Source organism: Cervus elaphus, chromosome 13, assembly GCF_910594005.1.
Source record: "Cervus elaphus chromosome 13, mCerEla1.1, whole genome shotgun sequence".
NCBI lineage: Eukaryota > Metazoa > Chordata > Mammalia > Artiodactyla > Cervidae > Cervus > Cervus elaphus.
Window position 1 is genome coordinate 66,206,641 of NC_057827.1, and position 18,617 is coordinate 66,225,257.

The window sequence follows — 18,617 nt, forward strand, 5'->3', positions numbered from 1 at the left end:
AGACAGATTAGTAGCTGTAGTTAATAACTCATTTCAGTATGTTTAGAAGGCTAAAAAGTTGCTTATTAATAATACTGTATTTGATCATGTATAGGGGATTATAAGCAAACAAGACACTTGGATACAGCATCTAATCCCCCTGCACTCAGTTAGTCATAAGTGTTTGCTCACCCAAGTCAAGTCACCTCTTTTTCTTGTTGAACTAGTCTCTGCACGACCTTGTCACTACAGTGGGAACCAGAGATCATAGCAGTGGCAGTGATGTATCTTGCGGGACGTTTGTGCAAATTTGAAATACAAGAGTGGACCTCCAAACCCATGTACAGGAGATGGTGGGAGCAGTTCGTGCAAGACGTCCCTGTGGATGTTTTGGAAGGTATGGGGCGTGCTGAGCTTTCTGCAGGCTGATCATTCTTCCCTGGGAAACTTGAGTCCCGAGAATGGATTTTCCCCAGTAGGTGCATGCAAACTATTCTTTAATTAAATTCTCTAGAGTGTTCATTCTGTCCAAGGGTGAACTGAAAATGCACAGCAGTGCTTCACACACCAGAGATGGGTGATTTGTTAATACACATACGACCCGGCATAATGGTCCTTGTAGGGGCATCATAGCTGCAAGGGACCTTGGGGGCATTTTAAAACATCACCTTGTGAGGAATGCAATTGTTGCCTCTCGTTTAGACATCTGCCACCAAATCCTGGATCTGTACTCACAAGGGAAACAACAGATGCCTCATCACACCCCCCACCAGCTGCAGCAGCCCCCATCTCTCCAGCCTACACCGCAAGTGCCACCAGTGCCACCGTCACAGCCGCCTCCAGGCCCCGAGCCACCCCAACCCCCACAGAAGGACTCGCAGCAGCCGGCCCAGCAGCCGCCGCCGCCGCCCGCCCAGCCGCCCAAGAAGCCATCCCCGCAGCCTAGTCCCCCCCGGCAGGCGAAGCGAACTGTGGTGAGTGCGCCGGCTCAGCGCCAGGTGGCTGGCTCCCCACGGCAACCCCCCACGCGCGTTCCCCTTGCTGAGGATCGCCGGGAACTGCAGCCTTGCCGTCTGCATGTCCGTGGGCAGCTGGACCACTGGTGTGGTTGAGGGGAGGCCTCTGGGAGCCAGGGCAGCTCCATCCTTCAGCACTGCTGTTGCTATGCCGGGGCCCCAGACCCTGCCAGGGGTCGTTCGCACATCTGCACACTGACTGCTGGGGTCGGCGTCTCCCCTGGCTGTCAGTGACGCGCGGTGTCTGTGAAGGTTCCTCCCCACTGCAGGGGGAAGCCCTACGGGACAGGCAGGGCAGCAGGCCCCGCTCACCGCAGCTCCGACGGCTTGAGGAGGGCACAGGACTCACTGCGCAGAAAAGCTAGTCCTTCTGTCCGATTTGAAAGGGAAAGAGGAAGGAGGCAGAAATGATGACCTGTCAGATGCCTTGGTTTGCTCTGCAGGTTCAAGCCAAAGTTAATTTTTGTCTGAGGCTGTGTCTGGCTGTGATTCTGCAGTGCCTGAATAATCCGTTTTTCTGATGATTACTTTTCAGAGTCTTGGTTAACCACTGTGTATTTTCTTTTGTAACAGGTTGTTTCTCCCAAAGAAGAGAACAAAGCAGCAGGTAATTTGCTGTTCTTGTGCTTCCTGTTTTAGTTTTATGTGTTGTTTATCAAAACTTTAGATTCTTAATCAAAAACTCACTTCCTTTCAGATTTAGATTGACCTTAAAATTTAACGTTGGAGCCCAGCAAAAACTTTATCCTACCTGCATTGTCTCTTCTGTATATTCCCCGACTGTGTGTTTTTGGATTGTACTCTAACAAAGTATCAGTTCAAAGAAAATCACTAGCGGCAGTGAAAACATGCTCAGCAACTTCCGGTCGTTCCTTGGTATCAGCGGTGGCGGGACAGCCTCCGGGACCGACCCGCCTTGGATACCAGACTCCCAGATGCTCAAGTTTCATAGTCTGCCCTCCCTGTCTACAGATGCGAGGGGCCGACTGTATATCAAAATATAGTTAGGAATGTAGGCGAACCACTGCAGCAGCATTTATTTTTGAAGGTTAGTTAAGCCCACCGCAGTCAACAGAGTGAAGGCCCCCTGGCTGAGCAGCAGGCAGCAGCGTGCAGGTAGAAAGGAGGGGAGCCGCGAGCCAGGGTGCCGCCTGTGCTTACAGGGCCAGGCTTCTTTGCAACACCTATTTTCCCCATGTTTGTGGAGCCGAGTTGGTTAACTTGTTTCTGTGCTAGAAACCAAAGTGAGGGAAGCAGGATGATCACAGAGACGACTAGAGGCGTGTTGCCTCCGACTCAGCCGGCCCCGTGGTGATGATCCCTGTGCAAGCACAGAGCGGGTGTCTGTATTTCTGATTCTCCGTTTTCTCTGTTGCTTGGTTCCAGGGTAGGAACCCCAGGAATTATTTATTGAACTGTTGTGAGATCTTCACATTACAGTAAAGCTACGTTTTTCTCAGGATCTTTGGGGAAATGATGAGTTCAGTACAGGGGAGATCTTTTGTTTTTTGGCTCCACGTGGGTAAGCAGTGAGTGTGAGACACAGAGGAGGGGGCTGTGCTGTTTTTCACTGGGGTGTACGATCCGCTGAGCCGGTACCATGTCTGTGAGAGGCAGAAACAAGCCCGGTGGGCCTTGGGGGAGGACTGACATCAGCCAGCTGGGGCGGACAGGGTGGAGTCTTTAGGTAGATGAAAACTGATCAGTGGAATTGAGAATTTGGGAGAAAACAGAGAAAGGAGTTTTACTGGACTGGGTTCAAGGGGAGTGGCTTTTGCTAGAACTGAAGATGGGATGGAAGCAGTGACCGTGCCCACCTGGTGGAGGGTGGGTGCTGCAGAAGCTGGGGCACCACGGGAGGTGTGTGAGTGGGAGATGGCACGGTCTGACTTCATTCCGTTCAGAAAGTCTCCGGCAGCACTCACGGCACGGAGGCTGGGGAATTGGGTCGGGGGGATCTCTCAGGAAGAGGGTAAAGAGGGGCTGTCCCTGGACCTCAAATTCAGCCTGTGTTTAAGACAGAGGAAGCCAGGAATGCTGAGCAACTACAGGGCAGAGTGGTGTACAAGCTAGAATAGAGCAAGTTTCAGGGAGAAAGAACCAAAAATACACACAAAAAGATGGAGTGCTTTTTTGGTTGTATGCACACTCTCTCTACTCATGACCGGAAGGTACTGGACGCAGTGCAGCCTGTCTTGGCCACTTAGCCAAGTGGTCACTGGAGGTGCCATTTCCACGCAGCTGCCCCACCCCGAAGGGTGGGCCGTGTGCTCTGCCTCAAGTGGTCCCGACTGCTTTGCTGTTAGGTCTGCTCGCCTCCAGCCACCAGTTAATGGGCTGATAACTGGGAGTAAATACTTGTGAGAGAAAATAACCTCAGATGTGCCTGAGCGAGAATTAAACAGCGGCAGTTGCCCCTGTGCACACTCGGGGCCTTTCTTTGTGTTCTCTGCGTTAGGGTGGACCCCGATGGATACCACTTGGCACCTGAGATTCACTCCACTTCTCTCAGGTCATTGGAGGGCTTGTCTTAGGTGGTCAGGAGAAAACTGGGCAGATACGGAAAATGGGCTGGCCATTTTTGTTTTGGGGAGGGAGGTGGTGAGAGGTGTGGGGCGTGCGGGGGGTGGGGGGGGGACAGAGGGGTGTATTTGTTTGATTTCCTTTTTGTTCTTTTAAAAGGATGGTTTAGCCAGTCTGTCCTCAGCTTCCCTTAAAGCCTTCACATCTGCCTTTTCCCCAAAAAAATTCCTTAACGGTACATTTTTCTGTTCCTTCTCTCTCTCTCTGACATGTTTATTCTACATGAAGAGTCGCTTTTTAAAATCTATTTTTTCTTTTTAGAACCACCACCACCTAAAATTCCCAAAATCGAGCCCACTCACCCTCCATTGCCTCCAGCCCATCCACCTCCAGGTAAGCGCTGCTGGTCTTTGGGAAGACCAGCTTTTCTCTCTGCCTTTTTGAAGGACAGATTTTGGAAGTCCTGGGGAAAATTTCTAGAAGAATTTCAGAAATATAAAAAGACATTAATGACCTGGGTGTGGATATTCGCTCAGTGTTGTCCGACTTTTTGCGACTCTATAGACTGTAGCCCGCCGAGCTCCTCTGTCAGTGGAATTCTCCAGGCAGGAATACTGGAGTGGGTTGCCATTTCCATCTCCAGGGCATCTTCCCAACCCAGGGGATTGATCCAGGGTCTCCTGCATTGCAGGCAGATTTTACTGTCTGTGCCACCAGGGAAACCCCTGTAACATAAAGGGGGTTGAGGGGGGTGGGAGTTGGAGAGGGTGCAGACTGACCGGGACAGATGTGTTCTGATGACCCCCTTTGTCGTCAAACAGGGTCATCAAATCTCTTCCAGTCAGTCTGCACCCTCCCCAACTCCCACCCACCTCCCCTAACCTCATTCTCCCACTCTTACCTGACTTTACACCATCCGGCCCTCTCCCCGCTTCGCCCCCTCTGGATATATTCTTGTTTCACATTTCTGAATTCACTTGAGTACTCTGCAGCCAGATACACTTTGCACAGTGGAAACAACTTCCCCTCTGAAAAATTCAGATTTACACCAAGGGCAGTCCCAGTCCTCAGGCCTGAAAAATACTGGAAGTCTTCTCTCCTGCCTCGTTCTTGAGAGTCTGTTCCCTAGAGCCCCCATCAGACCCCAAGCTAAAATCAGAGGGACCCCAGCGGGGAGACAGGGAGACGTCTGAGAAGGAACTCCTGTTGTGAACAGTGCTGGTGGTGGGGATGTGGGCGGGGGTGGTGGGGATGTGGGCGGGGGTGGTGGGGGTGCATCCGAGAAGGGGGTAAGGGGTGTGAGGCAGGGGGCTGGACCGGAAGGGGCTCGGGTGAGTCTGCACTCCAGCTTGAGCATCCCAGAGAAGTAATCCATGGCTGTTTCCACTGACCTGAAATCTCCCTCCCTCTGCCCATCAGAGGTGTCATTTTTTCTGGCCTACATGTAACTCCAAGAAGCTCCATAAGGTCTACACCCGGGGCTCCCCCAGCCCCGCCCCCGTCTTCCTCCTGTCCCAACCCCGCTGGCGGGGGCCAGGCTCGGGCCCTCTGCGACTGGCGCCCAGGCAGGCCACAGCTCCTCTCAGAAAATTGTTTTTTACAGCTGGATAATTTTGGGGATGTTGTGACTTCTAAGTATATCTGAATAATCTCTGATCTCTTGCATCCAGAGATGGTGAACTACCCATGAGAAACTAATTTAGAATTAGTTTTAGGAAAACAACAGCCCTGCCAACTTAGGAACATTGTGCAGGTCCGGGCAGGAGCGCAGTAGGCCTCAGGCTCCGGGCTCTGCTCCTGCTTCCTCTTGGCGGGGTCTCTCCTCAGTACACTTTGAAGAGGAAGCAGTTGTTCGTGGAGTCACGTGGAGAAGAAAGAATGAAAAGTGCTTCACAGGCACCCAGTGAACTAGGACACTTCTGTGACCTCACTAGAAGTAGAGGCGGGAAGTTATAAAGAACTTTCCTTCTTTACCCGTGGCATCATTTTGGAAGGCGAAGTGTTTAGCTAGAGAAGGCGGAAATTGGTGTGTGTTTGCTGAAGGGTGGAAGATGCTCCAGAGACCTCTGAGCCTCTGGGGGTGTCAGCTCTCCCCGTGGGCTGCTGGGACAGGAGCCGCCCAGGGCACTGGCCAGACCTGCCACCTGGGCGGGGGGGGGGGGGGGGGGGGGGGGGGGTGGGGGGGGTGTCAGAGACTGACCCAGGTGTTGTTAGCACCAGGTCACCAGTGTGACCATCTCTCAGGCGTCCTGCCAGAACACCAGTGCCGCAGGCAGTGCTGTAGTCTGGGGGCTCGCCTTTCTCTGGGGGCCGAGATGGGCAGAAAGAAGGGACCCCGCACGTGTTTGTGCTAGATGGGGGGCTGGGGCAGAAGGGGCTTCCTGCACCGCAGGGAATGCCCGTGGCTTATGCACTCGGGACCAAGGCGGGGACCCGCAGAGCGACTGGAGGCAAGGTGGTCGTGCACGCAGGACCAAGCGGGGAGAGGTGGAGGGCCTGTGTGGTGGAAACGAGCCCACGGCGGCAGGACGCAGGCGCAGGCCATGCTGTCGGGCGGCAGAAGCGAAGGTGGCCCACGGCGCAGCGACAGGGCCTGGAGCCCCAGGGTTGACTGGGCTGTGCGTGGAGCCCTGAGCGGGCAATGGCCCCTGCCTCCACTCGCCGCCCTGCTGGGGAGGCAGCGGCCTGGGCGGGCCAGTGACCCGGCTCCTCTCCGCAGACCGGAAGCCGCCCCTCGCAGCCGCCTTGGGTGAGGCCGAGCCTCCAGGCCCGGTGGAAGCCGGCGACCTCCCCAAGGTCCAGATCCCTCCTCCGGCCCACCCGGCGCCTGTGCACCAGCCGCCGCCGCTGCCGCACCGGCCGCCGCCGCCGCCGCCCTCCAGCTACATGACGGGGATGTCCACCAGCAGCTCCTACATGTCTGGGGAGGGCTACCAGAGCCTGCAGTCCATGATGAAGACCGAGGGCCCCTCCTACGGGGCTCTGCCGCCCGCCTACGGCCCGCCGGCCCACCTGCCCTACCACCCGCACGTCTACCCGCCGAACCCGCCGCCGCCGCCTGTGCCCCCGCCCCCCGCCTCCTTCCCGCCGCCCGCCATCCCTCCCCCAACTCCTGGCTACCCCCCGCCCCCGCCCACCTACAACCCCAACTTCCCGCCCCCGCCCCCTCGCCTGCCCCCCACCCACGCCGTCCCGCCGCACCCGCCCCCGGGCCTGGGCCTGCCGCCGGCCAGCTACCCGCCTCCGGCGGTGCCCCCGGGGGGACAGCCCCCTGTGCCCCCGCCCATCCCGCCACCTGGCATGCCTCCCGTGGGGGGGCTGGGGCGGGCAGCCTGGATGAGATAACCTTTGACCCCTTTCTTTTCCTTTGTTGTTTTTTTAAGAAAAGTTTTTCTAATCGACTTGAAAAGTAGTTTAAGTGGGTAAGCAGCAGGGTACCTTGTATTACGTCGACAGTTGGAGTATGAGAAGAAGTGGACGGGACCGGAGATGAAATTGGGGTGCCCCTGCGCACCTGAAGAGTGGGCGCAGCAGCCGTCGGGGGGCTGGGCCACCCGGCTGTGACCCCGCCGCCTCTCCCCCCACCGCCTCCCCCAGCTCGGTGGTGTCCTCGGGCCCTGCGCTGGGTTACTTCCCACTGCTGAGAATGTTCACCAGCCATGCTGGCTCAACACACAGCTTCAGTGAGGAGTGCATTTCCTTCTAGAAACCAGTGCCTATTTTTCCTGGAAAGTCAGTTTTCAATAGTCCAGTTCCGTCTGAAGTCAAGCTTGTCATTGCTGTCATTCATGAAGTTCTAGCCCACGGCGCCCAGGCCAGATGAACCACTGTCTGATTTAGAGAGAACCCACCCCGTTTGTGTTTGAGGTACTCTGAAGGGGCTGCCTTGCTTGGATGGCTCTATTCTTTTTCCAGGGAGAAAGGGAGAAATGTTCTTGGAAGTAATGTATGTTTACATCAATTTGCAAATTCCTATACATAGAGATATATTTTTTAAGTGTGAATGTAACAACATACTGTGAATTCCATCTTGGTTACAAACAAGACTCCTTCAGTCAGTTACCCAAATAAAATCAGTTCTGCAATGGCCCCTTTCCTTTGTTACGGGCAGAAGGCGGGGCGCCTGGGGTTTGCAGCCCAGAAGCAGGCCTTCTTCCCCCGGGTTCTGGGGGTACGGGAGCAGGGCATGGAGGAATGCCCCCCAGGAGATGGCCCAGGAGGACCTTCGGGGGCCGGCCTCCCACATCAGGCACCTGCTCGGGCTTTCTTGGGAGGAAGTCGTTGAATGTGATGGTGGTTTGGGCCTGTCCATCTCCCTCCATAGACAGGTCCCTGGGTTTAGACCGGAAACCCTTTTCCCTGCTGGTCTGTGACTGAGACCCTGGAGCAGCGGGCGTCAGCCCCACTGTCTGCCCCGAGGGGCCCCATCACCAGAGATAATGAGCACTGCATACGCACCGCGGAGGCTTGCAAGGAGCCTTTATTTATCTAGCGCAAAGTATACACTATCACAGTCTTCTCTGTTACTTTTACTAAAATAGTTCAAATCAATGTTTTTACCACACTATCAAAAAAGTTCTATTTCTTTTTCTCTCCCCAAATCAAAGTGGTTCAATAGAAGGTAGAAACGGGCACAGGAGTCCAGGGCTACCGGCACTGCCCGGAGCCGGGGAGGGGTCGGCCCGGGGCTCCAGCGTCCCTCGGAAGACAGAGCGTGGCTGCTGGCCCGGGGACGGGAGCCAGGCACGCACCCGTTCCCAGAGAGCAGCACAAATAGTTCCCCCACCTTATGAAAAATATACACCTCTACCGCTCTGCAGTCATGCATTTCCTTTGTTTCTTTAAAAAAAAATCAGTAGTATGCATGGTTTCCTCTCAAGTTTTCAAGAAAGAAAAAAAAAAAATGAAAGGTCACTTTTCTCTTTCAAACACTGATGTGTAGCTAATAACTTTTGGATAAAAATGTGCTCAGTGGATTCTGATTCCAGGATGGGCCTGGCCACCTGGGATGAGGCTGGAAGGGTGACATCCATCACAGTGGGGATGAAAGCCACAGCATAGGGGTCCCATGGGGCTCTGGCAGCAAAGAGTGTCTGAAACAAGGACCTTCACAAAAGGACACCAGGTTCAGTGACACCCCTACCCACGAGCTTCAGAGCTAAGGCTCCGGACGGGAGGAGGGGTGCCACGGTCGCCCTGCGCGCACTCCCTGCGTGGTGGCAGAGCTGGGACCCCCCTGAGCTAGCCGGGATCCCGGGGTCCTCCTCCCAGCCGAGGGTTCCTGCTGCAGCCAAGGCCCCAGGCCCAGCGCGGGCCAGGCAGAAGCGCTGCAGACTTTTCAACAGCTTAGGTGAGCAAGATGGTATCCCAGGTACAGCTTTGTCCTGGAAAGCCGTTCCCAGGCAGCGCTGGCTCTGGACACGGGCAGGGGGCAGGAAGGAGACCTCAGCACCGGCCGGAAACGCTTGCCCCGCCCCATCCCCTGGACGCCACCGCAGCATTAGGGGGCAGGGTCACCTCCCTCCACCCGGGAAAGGTCCCTTTGAGGCCGTTCCCTGGGTCAGTTTGCAGGAGACCCGCAGGTACCAGGACGCCTGACTTATTGCTTATTTTCAGTGGTGGCCGAGCCAACCTGACCCAAACGTGACACACGGGTTCTCGGGAGTGGCTCCCACCCCGGAGACCCAGGAGGGGGGCCCTCTGCCCTCCAGCTCGCTGCCCACCTAGGTAGGAATCACCCAACTCCAAGTGCACACCCCCGGAGACGGGGAGCTCACCACCTGGCCTGAGGACCAGCTCTTCCAGGGCGCCCATAGCTTCCTGCAACGCTCAGGGCATCAGGACCATGCCTGATGCTGTCAGCAGCACCCACTCGGCACTCTGCGGACGCGGGCCTCTCCCCGGGGACTGTGCGCCCAAGGGTGCCGACGGCAGACAGGCAGTGGGGACGGCTCTGAGTCCCCGCGGGGGCAGACCAGGGCAGTCTCGCCCGTCCCTTCGCCTGGTCCCCGCCGCTCACGTGAGCCTGGACGAGGCCGAGACAGCCTCTCGGTACCGCCGAGGTGCAGGGGTCAGCGGTGCTGGAGGAACTGGAAACCGAGGCCTCTGGGCCTCACTTCCCTCACATAAATTTTAACATTTACATGTCTCGCTTTACAGTTTTATACATGGTCATTTTACACGGAAGGTCTCATTTGATCCCCAGAGCCCTGCAAGGAGGGCCTTAGGCTGCGCCCTCGACAGGAGAGGACACTGAAGCTCAGAGAGGGAGGCGGCCACCCATCGAGGCGGGGGCCAAGGCAGCGGGGCTCCCCTGCAGCCCCCCGCCCCCGCCAGCCGCCCCTCCAGCAGGAGGGTCCCCACTGGCCCCTGCGCTGTGCGTGAGCTGCTGGCCCTGATCCTCTGAGTCCTCCTTTTTTCCCCACCAGGGGCCCAGAGATGCTGAGTGACTTGCTGAAGGTCACACAGGAAAATGAAAGCCAGAGCCCGGGGGGGGCTCCTACCAAGGAGGGCAGAACCCCTTCACCTGCGGCCACGCAGCTCTGGGCACAGTCACCCAGGAAGGGGCCTGGGCTCCGGGGGACCATTCCTGAGCAGAGGCCCAGCCATGCCGTGGCCTGCTGCCACCCACGCAGAGGGAGGCCCGGCCCAGAGGCTCCGCACGGCCCGTCGTGTGGAGCACAGACCAGGAAGTGCCTTGGGCCCCTGGGCACGAGGGACCCAGAAAGATGGGGCACCAGCTGGCACAGGCGAGGGGACACGGCAGAGGGTGTGTGGCCAAGGGTGGGGGTGTGGAATCTAAAAACAAGCAGCGGCTGGCAGCAGGGAGGCACCGGGCCTGAGGGCCAGAGGAGGGGCCACAGTGGAGCCCCCGTCATCCAAGAGTCGGGGCACCCTGCTCGGGGAGCCGGCGTTCAGAAGTGGAGCCCCGCGGGGCGGTCCGGCAGCCAGCGACCACTGTCCTGGGCAGGCGGCAGCCCGGGGGACCGCTTCGCCAGGGCTGGGCATCTCCGAGCACCCCTCAGCCTCTCGCCCACCGCCACCGGGCCCCGGGGCAGGAAGGAAGCTGTCCAGGCCGCTCTGCTGGGGAGCCGACTCCCCGGTGTGCTGGTGTCTGAGAGGCGGGAGGGGGCCGCGCCCCCTGCAGCCAGGCGGCAACAGGCAGCGTCCTATGTACAGTCCACCAGGGAGAAAGGAGCCGGCGGCTCGGCACAAGGGCCAAGTCCACGTCCGCGGGGGAGCGGCCCTACAAAGGCCCTTTGAACTGGTTCCCAGAGAGGTGCTGCCGGATGGAGGGCTTGGAGCTGGCGGCATCTCCCAGTTTCCTCCAGACCACCTGTGGGGAGGGGGGGGGGGGGCGCTGTGAGGGGAAGGCCCACCCCGAGCCGCCCCTGGGGGCCTGTGGTCACAGACTGCCCAGTCGCTCAAGATCGCCTGCGTCCCCCAGAGCCCTGGGGCCAGGAGGGGGCACGGAGGAGACCCTCAGACCCGGTCTGTGCACGCCCACCCTCACCACCACACTCCCCACCCCAACGCAGATCACATCGGTGCGGCCCTGGCCTCACGGTGGTCCAGTGGGGTCTACAGACCCGGGGGGGCGGGGGGGGCAGGCAGAGGAGGGGGACTCAGGACACACTACCCCGAGCGGGGCCTGGGTGCAGCCCCCGTGATCCCCTTCCCTCCTGGCCCCCTCGAGGTCCACAGGGACAGCACGCATCGACCAGGCGGAGAGGAGGAGAACGCTCTGCCTCCCCGAAGCCCCAGGGGGGCAGCCCCGGGCAGAGAGGGCCCCACGGGCACCCACAGTGTGAGCACCACCTGTGCGCTAGCAGCCAGACTGACACCAGGGGACAGGGGTCAGGGGTCAAGGGTCAGGACGCGCGGGGCAAACCAGACCAGGATCAGGGACTTGGTTCTCAGGGAGGGGAAGCAGGTCAGAACAAAGGTGGGGCAGGGAAGGAGGGAGGGGAGGAGGGAGGGGAGGAGGAGGAGGGGAACAGAGACCGCCGGGAGATCCTGGAGCCCCCGAGCCCACCCCCAGGCCCTCGCAGCTCACGTTGCACATCTCGCGGACGATGGCCTTCTCCTTCTCACTCAGGTCCTCCTCACAGCTGTCCTGCAGCGGCCGGTCGAGGTTTTCATGCACCTCCAGGACCTGAAGGGGGCGAGCCCCGGGTCACCAGGCAGGCCCTGAGCAATGCCCACTGCCCCCCTCCCTGACCTCCACCAGGCCTCAGCGCCCCCAGCTGCCGCCCAGCACCCCCAAACCCCTCCCCCACACTGTCCCAGGCAGTCATGCCCCCCCACCCCCCCACCCCCCGCCTTCCTGCCCTGCTGCTCAGCGGCCCTGAGGCCCGGAGAGGGCAAATGTGGGGTCCAGGGTCACAGGGTCCGGAAGAGCAGCAGGGACCAGGGTGGGGGTCCCCCAAAGCAGTGGGAGCCGGCAGGGCCTGGCCCTCACCTTCATTGCGTGCACCACGGCCTCGGGCTTCTGCCCTGTGGAGCTGTAGCCGCCGGACGGGGGTGAGGGCAGCTCGGGAGCCGGGCAGGCTGGGCCCTGCGGGAATAGACTGTGTCTGAGCTCGGAGCTTGCCCTGGGTGGCTCCTGGGCCATGGGGCCATGGGGCCATGGGGCAACCGGCGGCTGGCAGAGGGCCTTGCATCTGGGCTAGGGCCCAAGTGGGAGGAAACGGGGGCTGAGGTGATGGGGGGAGAGGAGGCTGGGAAAGAAGACTGGGCCGGGGCAGAGAAGAAGCATCAAGAAACCTTCCCCCTGCCCAAGAAACCTCCCAAATCCCATCAGTCAGTCAGTTCAGTCGCTCAGTCGTGTCCGACTCTTTGCAACCCCATGGACTGCAGCATGCCAGGCCTCCCTGTCCATCACCAACTCCCAGAGTTTACTCAAACTCATGTCCATGGAGTTGGTGATGCCATCCAACCATCTCATCCTTTGCGTCCCGTTCCCATAGGCCCCTGTAAACAGCCCACGGGGCAGGTCTATTGTTCTGTTTGGCAGGTCACCTAGGAAGGTGCGGAAGGGCTTGGGCTCCAGCCCCAGGCAGCCTGACTCCTAAGGCCCCTCTCCCTCCCCCATTTCCATCCTCTAGGGCCATCATGGGGCTTCCAGCCCTGACACTCCCAGCCCTGTCCGAGAACGGCCACCACATTCTACAAACACTCTAACTGGCAACTAGGAGCCAGGTTCCCACAACAGCCGGGGAAGCCAGGAGATGAGGCTGGGAGAGGAAAGGATCCAGCCTCCGGTCCCCTGCCTGCCCGTGTCAGAGGCCGAGCATCCGTCCAGCTTCTCCCGGGCAAGGGGCGCTGGCCTTGTGGCCGTGGGGCTGGAGGCAGGCCTTCAGGCTGGAGTGGGGACCCCAGGCCCCAGAGCAAGGTCAGGAAGGACTCAAGGCCACACAGAGGGAGCTCACACTCAGAGACAGCTGGAGCCCTGGGGCCAGCAGGAGCCAGGAGGTCAGGAGACGCTGGGCTGGGCCCTGCGATAAAGCAGCAGGTGCTGGAAGCCAGAGAGAAAACACCGAGAATGCCCCAGGGAGTGTGTGAGGGGAGAGAAGACCCTAGAGTCCTTGGGCATCCCTCCCGTCTCTGAGTTGTGGTTTTCTTCTCCATCAACCGCCCGATGACGCCTCTGGAGACCAGGCCAACTCAGTGAGCTCAGATGAGGCCATGGCCCCGGGATCCTCCCAGCCTGGCTGCGCTGTGCAGGGACCCTCAGGGTCTGGAACCTTCCACCACCAGCGGCCAACCTCGGCACTTGCCCTACCGGCCAGCATGGCCTGGACCTGCTCCCAGGGGAGCCTGCCAGGCTTGCCCTGCTCCTGGTTCCATGCAGAGGCCAAGACCCCACAGCCCTGGGGTCTGGGAAAGCTGGGCATGAGCATGGTTCTCAAGGGAGGCCCAACCCACTCTGGATCTCGGTCTCTGTCTCAGCCAGGGCCCCTGTGTGTCCCAAGGCGTGTGCAGAGCCCTGGGACGCTGTTCCCTAACTCTGGCCCGGGCTGCCTGGTCTCTGGTGTCATACGGGGGAACCAAACAGGGTCCTGGGGGGTAGTGGGGGCAGGGACTGGAGGGGGTGTGGGCCACACCCAGGTGGGCACCTGGACAGAAGGCTGCCTTCCTCGCACCGGCCAGCAGGGGGCGACGGTCACACACGTACCGCCCCGGAAGGCGCCTGGCCCTTGGCTCTGGGCTCAGGTCTTGTTTGCACCTGGGGCTCCCTGCTCCGCAAGGGGACATGTTCCTAGAACAAAGGCCAGGAGTGGCTGGGGGAGGCTGTGCAATCCAGCCCTTTCCTGGGCCTCCTCGCTGGGCCGATAGCAGGTGCTAATGGGGCTTCCCTGGTGGCTCAGATGGTAAAACATCTGCCTGCAATGTGAGAGACCCAGCTTCGATCCCTGGGTCGGGAAGATCCCCTGGAGAAGGAAGTGGCAACTCACTCCAGTACTCTTGCCTGGAAAATTCCATGAACAGAGGAGCCTGGTAAGCTACAGTCCATGGGGTCGCAAAGAGTTGGACACGACAGAGCGACTTCACTCACTCAATGAGTGCGCAGAGGAGCCTGTGAGCGAAGCCACCGCCAGACACTGGTCAGGACTGTGAACTTAAGAGCACTTCCCAAACCAGCTCACCCTGGCAGACTCCCCCAGTCACAGCCTGGAAGGCCCAAGGACGCCTCCCCAGCTCCCCAAGTGCCCACTCAGAGCAGGGCAGCCTACCGAGGGCTGACTGCAACCCTCTGTGTGGAAGCTGTCTTTTCTATGCACCCATTTTACAGATGAGGAGGGGAAGGCTGCAAGACTTGCCTGAGGCCAAACAGCTAGTACACCAGGGGGCCCGAGCCTCCAGCCCGGGGCTGTGGGACGCCAGGACCAGCGTCCAAAGTGGGGAGACGAGTGTACACCCCAGAGAACTGAACACAGACGTCCACACAAGTGCCCCGTCTGGGGGTGTTCAGAGACGCACAACCACAGGAGGCAAAAGTGGAACAGAGGCATGCACAGCGACTGACAAACGGATGAGCAACACGAGGGTCCCCACGTGGTGGGGTGCTGCTTGGTAAGGAAAAGGCATGAAGCTCTGACACCTGCTACCGTGTGGCTGCACCCTAGAAACGGTGCTCGGAAGCCAGGGACAAAGAGGGACACGTGTTATGCTTCCATTTATATGAAATATCCAGAAAAGGCAAACGGAGAGGCAGAAAGCAGATCAGTGATTGTCAGGGGGCTGGCGGGGGTGGGGGGTGGGGAGGGATTGCTAATGAGCACGGGCTTGCTTTCTGGGATAAGGGAGACATTTTGCTGCGATGATTGCATGGATCTGTGAAGATACTAAAATCCACTGAAATGAACACTTAAAATAGCCTCACAGAAGGCGTGCCCACACCCAGGTACGGAGAGACAACGCCCCTGGCAGCATCAGAGGGCAGAGGGTCCTCCCCATACAAGCCTCCTCTCCCAGTGCATCCGTACGCTGGACATGGGGCTCAGCGCCCAGCCGCTCCAGAGAGGCTCCATGCCCCCTAAACAGCCCGAGAGGCCTGGACCACGAGCCTCCACCCAAGCTAGGGCCCCTCTGCGGCGGCCTCCCACGAGATACCCCAACCCTCCCCCTCCGCCCCAGGAACCTGCCCCCCAGCCTCAGTGGAGCTTCGGGCTGGCCCCCGGCCCCCAGGCCCAATTTGGCCTGGGTGCTGGCATGGACTAGCCACGTGACCCTGGCAGTCCACCCCACCTCACCTCGGTGGGCCTCAGCTTCCTTCCCTCTGAAGTGGGGTGACAACCCCTGGCCACACAGGGCGGCCTAAGGGAGGCCCATGGAACCCCTCTTAACGCCTCCTCCAGGAAGCCTTCCAGAAGCCTCCCTCCCTTTGACAGCCCAAGCAGCACTGTCAAGGCCTCAGGGGCTCAGCCCTGAGGAGCAGAGGAGCGAGCTTCCTCTGCTCACATCTCACAGGCCTGGCACATCACGGGAGCCAGCAGGGTTTGCACCGCACTTTCCAGTTTGCAACCTGCCGAGGCTTCAGCGCACAGTACCATCAGCGGTGAGGCTTCCCACAGCCCAGGGAGAGGATACGAAGGGCTGGGGAGCTGCCCCCTGTGGGGGCGATGCTGGGCTTTTCAGAGCCCTTCATCAGGAAGCAATTGGAGCCTCATTGAGCCACGGGGCTCCTGGGTAAATATTTGGATTATCTGTCGTCAGCGGGCTTTGCCACCTCCGCAGCGTCAGCAGCTACATTCCTGGAGAAGGTGCGAGGCCTCGGAGAGAAACTGCAGAGGGTTCTGCCGGCAGCCAGCAGCGGTGCCAGCCCGCTCCCGCCAGCTCGGAGTCCCAGGAGGAGCCCCAGGCTCGCCCTCACTGGCCGGGGTGGAGGGGGGCAGCAAGGCCGGGACCCTGGGAGAGAGGTGGGCCCACCGTGACCTCAGGCCGGCTCGGTTTCCTATCTGTTCCAGGGGGACAGTGAGGTCCCCACCCTGTGATGGGGTTTCTGGGCGTGGGGAGAACCCGGCATGGCCCTCCAAGTAACAGATGCTCAATAAACATCCCACGGCTCACTCAGACGCGTGCTTCTGGGGGAGGTGGTTTTGCACATTCACCGATTTGTGCAGTCACTCAACAGAACACTTTCATCACCTCCTCCCCGCTCCCCCCAGCCCCTGGCAACCACTCACGCACTCTCTGCCTCTATAGATCGCTGCCTTCTGCACACGCAGTCACCGGGGACGATGGCACGCTCACCCACAGGGAGCACTCCTGAGCTGACCACGCTCGTCCCGGGGAGCAGGCCCCCTGCTGCCCTCCCAGGGCAGGTCAGGGCCCAGGCGAGAACCCAGGACAACCGTGGGGGCCACTGGCAAGAACTGAGGCACATGAGCATACACCTGAGCTCAAGCCAGGGTAGCGACACCCACACAGACTCGGGCCAGCCCCAGCCCAGCCGGGCAGCCTCCCCCGGCTGCGTCCGAGGAGGGACACAGGCCCACGAGAGACACAGACGGCGGCCGGGCCTCGTGGCCGCTACACCAGCCTGCGATGCCAGGGACGGCATCTCAAGCCGGGCCTCCACCTCCCGCCAGCACACTGGGCCCTTACAAGGCTCCAAGAGTCAGAGGTGGAAGGCAAGGGTCGAGAGTCCAAGCCCTGCCCCGGAAGAGCTTGGGCAGAAGCTCAGGGTCCCACACCCAGCTCAGCTGTGACCGCCGACGTGGCCCTGGGCAGGTCACGAGCTCGGTCTGAGCCTCATCCCTCCAATTCCCTGGGGGGTGCGGGGTCCTCCTAGGCATGGTGGGGCCCTTGGGGGAGGGGCACTTACGTTCTGCAGGGAGTCCTGGTAGGAGGGCGGCAGGCTGGAGAGCTGTGACTCCGAGTGGTACGGGGAGAAGCCTTTCCGCAGCGTCCTGAACTCCCCAGGGCCTGCCTGCTGCGAGAGAGAGAGAGAGAGAGAGAGAGAGAGAGAGAGAGAGAGAAAGCGGGTGGGATTGGATGTGGGGTGGGGGCTGGGCCAGGGGGGCCGAGAACCGCTGGCCTCTTTGCTGGACCAGACGCCCCCACCCAGTCCTTGGCTCAGCAGGGCATCCACCTCGGGGCACCTGCCGGGCGACCCCGCCTGTGCCCTCTCCCTTCCCCGCCCCCTCTTCATCCATCCCCACTGCCACAGCCATCGGAAGCCCTTGACATCCCTCCCTCTCCCCACTCGAGGGTCAGAGCCACGAGGCCAGGGGCTTTGATTAGCTCCCCGCTGCGTGCTTTATAAGCATCTGTTGGTGGCCGAATAAACAGGTGAGTGAGTCGGTGGCTCCCCCACCCCTCTCCACTCTCGCCCCTCTGCGCCAGCATCCTGCCCTTGGGGTCCCCGCCAGGCCTGGGGAACAGCCTCTCCAGCCCTGGGGCTCAGGTCCTGGAGGGGGGAAGCCCGCCCACCACCACAAGGCTGGGGGCTGCCCGGGTGAGCCTGCACGGCGCTCTGACACGTGCCCACGAGCCTCCACCATCGGACAGGGAGCTCCCAAACATGAGCCCGGGGCCTTGCCCTCTGTCCACAGGAACCAGTGCCGCTGGGCTCGTGACTAAAGCCCAAGGCGTGCTTAGAAGGAGCGGGCAAGGGAGAAGAGAATGAATGAATGAATGAACAAGCACAGATCTGGCCTTAAGTGGTTCGCTTGAGCAAAGCAACACACGGCACCCCCTACAGAAGCTGGGGCTGGACCCAGACAGGGGGAGGACCCAGGGGTCACACTCGATCCAGCACAGCCCCCAGTCTGGCCGAGCAGAAGCCTTGGTCTGCGGACCCTCTGAGTCCCTTCGACCCTGGGATGGCGTTTCTGACCCCAACACACTCTTCTACTTCAAAGGAACTTCGGGAACACTGCTGGGCAGATAAAATTCAGCGGAACGTCCCATAAATCAGCAGGCTGTTGAGTTGCCCAAACAAACCCTTCAAGAGGAGGAGGCCAGGGCTGGGGTGAGAAATACAGGCAGCAGCCTCGCTGGGGTAGGCGGGGGGCGGGGATGGGGGGACCTCCTCCTTCTCATCAGCGCCCCTGCCCCCCGCCTCACCCAGAGGCGTCTGCACACACCCTGCCGCCCTCTCGCCAGCCACTGGATCCAGGTCCCCGTTTCCCATGGGACCTTCAGCCTCATCGACTCCCTAGGTTCTGCTCTCCTGCCCCCCGTCACGCCCAGGGCTGACCCCCCAGGCCTCACCGTCTCTAGTGCCTTGTGTCTGCAGGCCAGGAGTGGAGGCGGCCAGGGGAACAGGGGACAGGCGGCCGCTCCCTGATTAACACCCCCAACCCCTATTCCCAGCTCCCGGCAGCCGGAGCAGACACCAGCCACCTAGCTAAGCACGGTTCCCATAGCCTGGGGGGGCCAGAGTGGGGAGAAGCGGGCAGGGTCTCACTGGGGGACCTCGGGCACAGCCCTCTGTCTGGAACTGGGACAGTCACGCCCCATCACTGCCTGTCTAGGTCAACCTGCGGCATCAGCGCCCCAGGCACAGAGACCCTCCCTGGCCCGGCCAGAGGTCTGAGTGGAGAAGCCTCTACCAACAGCCCCCAAAAGAGAGAGGCCCTGCGTCTGCCC

General features: G+C 60.3%; 2 protein-coding genes across 6 annotated transcripts in view; one reads left to right on the forward strand and one right to left on the reverse strand.

The window, feature by feature from the left end:
• The window catches only part of CCNK (cyclin K), a 28,966-nt gene extending 21,363 nt beyond the window's left edge, over positions 1–7,603 (forward strand). For 2 of the 4 annotated variants that reach the window (XM_043922349.1, XM_043922350.1), the window contains 6 exons: positions 207–376; positions 682–953; positions 1,569–1,602; positions 3,454–3,507; positions 3,840–3,911; positions 6,238–7,603. In XM_043922349.1, the coding sequence (XP_043778284.1) occupies positions 207–376; positions 682–953; positions 1,569–1,602; positions 3,454–3,507; positions 3,840–3,911; positions 6,238–6,863 (1,228 nt within the window). In that variant the 3' untranslated portion in view covers positions 6,864–7,603. The remainder of the gene's footprint in view (positions 1–206; positions 377–681; positions 954–1,568; positions 1,603–3,453; positions 3,508–3,839; positions 3,912–6,237) is intronic. The other 2 variants (XM_043922351.1, XM_043922352.1) reach the window with 1 other exon arrangement.
• A 377-nt stretch (positions 7,604–7,980) lies between these two features.
• CCDC85C (coiled-coil domain containing 85C) overlaps positions 7,981–18,617 on the reverse strand; it is a 78,115-nt gene continuing 67,478 nt past the window's right edge. Inside the window, exons 3-6 of one of the 2 annotated variants that reach the window (XM_043922354.1) lie at positions 16,849–16,953; positions 11,980–12,075; positions 11,575–11,673; positions 7,981–10,854 (exon numbers count right to left, since the gene is read on the reverse strand). In XM_043922354.1, coding sequence (XP_043778289.1) covers positions 10,765–10,854; positions 11,575–11,673; positions 11,980–12,075; positions 16,849–16,953 — 390 coding nt within the window. In that variant the 3' untranslated portion in view covers positions 7,981–10,764. Of the gene's footprint in view, positions 10,855–11,574; positions 11,674–11,979; positions 12,076–16,848; positions 16,957–18,617 lie in introns of both variants that reach the window. The other variant, XM_043922353.1, reaches the window with a different exon arrangement.